This window comes from Poecilia formosa, unplaced genomic scaffold, assembly GCF_000485575.1.
Source record: "Poecilia formosa unplaced genomic scaffold, Poecilia_formosa-5.1.2 Scaffold339, whole genome shotgun sequence".
In the NCBI taxonomy this organism is placed as follows: Eukaryota; Metazoa; Chordata; class Actinopteri; order Cyprinodontiformes; family Poeciliidae; genus Poecilia; species Poecilia formosa.
The window spans coordinates 564,143-566,233 of NW_006800278.1; the positions used below are offsets into that span (position 1 = coordinate 564,143).

The 2,091-nt window shown below is 39.9% G+C and overlaps 1 protein-coding gene across 1 annotated transcript in view; it reads left to right on the plus strand.

The window, feature by feature from the left end:
• st6galnac2 (ST6 (alpha-N-acetyl-neuraminyl-2,3-beta-galactosyl-1,3)-N-acetylgalactosaminide alpha-2,6-sialyltransferase 2) overlaps positions 1-2,091 on the plus strand; it is a 27,266-nt gene that overhangs the window by 5,920 nt on the left and 19,255 nt on the right. Inside the window, 2 exon segments of the mRNA XM_016661670.1 lie at positions 1,148-1,208; positions 1,680-1,848. Coding sequence (XP_016517156.1) covers positions 1,148-1,208; positions 1,680-1,848 — 230 coding nt within the window.

Below are 2,091 nucleotides of genomic sequence, written 5' to 3' on the forward strand. Positions count from 1 at the left end.
GTAAAGTTCATGGCCTAATAATTTCATCATGAACAAATTATTTAGTAAAAATGCAGAACTTTTCAAATTTAACAGATTTTTGTTCACTGGATGTTCATTTCTGAATGAAGCTCATAATTTTCTATCATGTTTCATTCAGCAGAGCTAAAAGACAACACATTAAAAACACCTGCAGTTAGCTGCTAAGCTAGCGGGGCTACTAGCATGCTAGCGCGAAGATGCTAACAGAGTAGAACAGTTATTTCTTTCTCTAAGCAAAGTTTACATGAAGCTGGTTAATGGAATAACAAATATTATATGACAAAGGCTGTATGGTGATCATATCCACTTGCTTGGTGAACATTAACAAGCTAGAAGTAAACCAAATCTAGAATCTTTACCGTTTGTGATCTTCTTCATGTTTCTGTGGGGACTGGCAGAGGAAGCACCGCCACCCTGTGGTGGAACTCGGAACAACATCTCAATTCAATACTCAATACTTTTCCAAGATTGGGGGGGATCTAGGCCCCCCCCCCGGAATTTACGCCTATGTCTGAGCCGGAGGACAGAAACTGAACTGGGCTGTAAAGGCTGAGCGCCGTCAGCAAGGATGGCTTTAGTTTCCCAGATGATCCGTTTATCGATCAGTTCTGTAAGTGAGCTTTGTTCAACTCTCAGATGTTATTACTAGTATTTATTACTCTGTTTACCTAATATGATCCATGAAATAGGATCATCTTTGACTTATCAACCTGAAACTTTCTTAGAACTGTCTTTGGCCCTTTCTGTTGCTGGTTCTCTGAATGGAAGGTAAATTTTAACTTATTACCCAAAATAATATTGAAGGTGCCAAACGGTTTAAATAACAACTTTTTATCTCTATGAAGTAAATATGGTTTGAAACAAATTTAAATTTATGCTGAGTTCGTAGGTAATCGGATTTCTGGAGTTTTTAATATCAAAACAAGTTTTCAAAGCACTGAAAATTACAGAAGAAAAATCTCAGGCTTTTAACTTGAATTATGTATTTTCTAAGATATGATTTTATGACATAACTTTCATTTAATGAATGAAAACTGAATAATAAGACGGCTGAAAACCAGATTATCCTCTAAAGCTGAACCTGGAGTTTTTACCGTTGAAGTTTTGTTGTTTGGCTCTTCAACAGCGTCCAGCTGGGAGGGAAACCAGTGAAGTAGCAGGAAAGCCTGTTTTCTGTCTGTTTCTGGGTAAACTAAGCAGCAGGGAGTCCAAACCGCGGCGCCGGGGCCATTGTTGGACAGTTGAATATAAATTTGGGTCGTCACACCTCCACCTGATGCAGACTGGAGCTTTTTAAACCACCAGGCTGAGATTTTATCAAATTTAATTCTTCCTCATTTGGAAAATGTTTGGTAGAAGACAAAATGTTTTTTATTTTTAATCAAACCACAAACATCACTGAGGAAATCAAGCCCTGAAATGAGGAACCTGTTCGTGTTTCAGTTAAAAGTCTTTTCATTCGCTGAACCTGGTTCTACAAAAACCGTGTTTGGGTAAAAATAGAAACTAATTTTTCATTTCTTATTTTAGAAGATGGTCGTTGTTTTGTGGCTCCTGGGTTTTTCTAAGCTGATGGTTTCTGGCCCATGTGGTAAAAAGTTTGGAGCTCCTGCCTGCCTGTGCTTTTATTTTGAAATGCTGAATGTCCGGTGGCCCAGACTTCACCTGTCGCTGTCTGCCTTCCTCCTCCTCTTCCTCGCCAGTCCTCCAGGCTCTTTCAGCGGACTCACCTGGCAGGTGCGTCCGCTGCGCCGTGGTGGGGAACGGAGGAATCCTCCGAGGCGCCGGCCAGGGCAGGAACATCGACGGCCACGATTTGGTCTTCAGGTGAGGAACGGAGACGCTCCGGTTTCACCTCCAGTCATCATAGTTCACCAAACTATGACTGAGACCAGGCAGGCATTTATAAAACTAACTGAAATTAGAATATTATCCGTTTTCATGAATTCGTTAATTATTAGCCTTTTGAACTGATGCGAAATAAAAAATGGGAGAAAACGCCAGAGTCCGTTTTTCAAAAATAACCGACTACATTTTTTTTTTAATTATTTCTATTGATTATTAGTTACC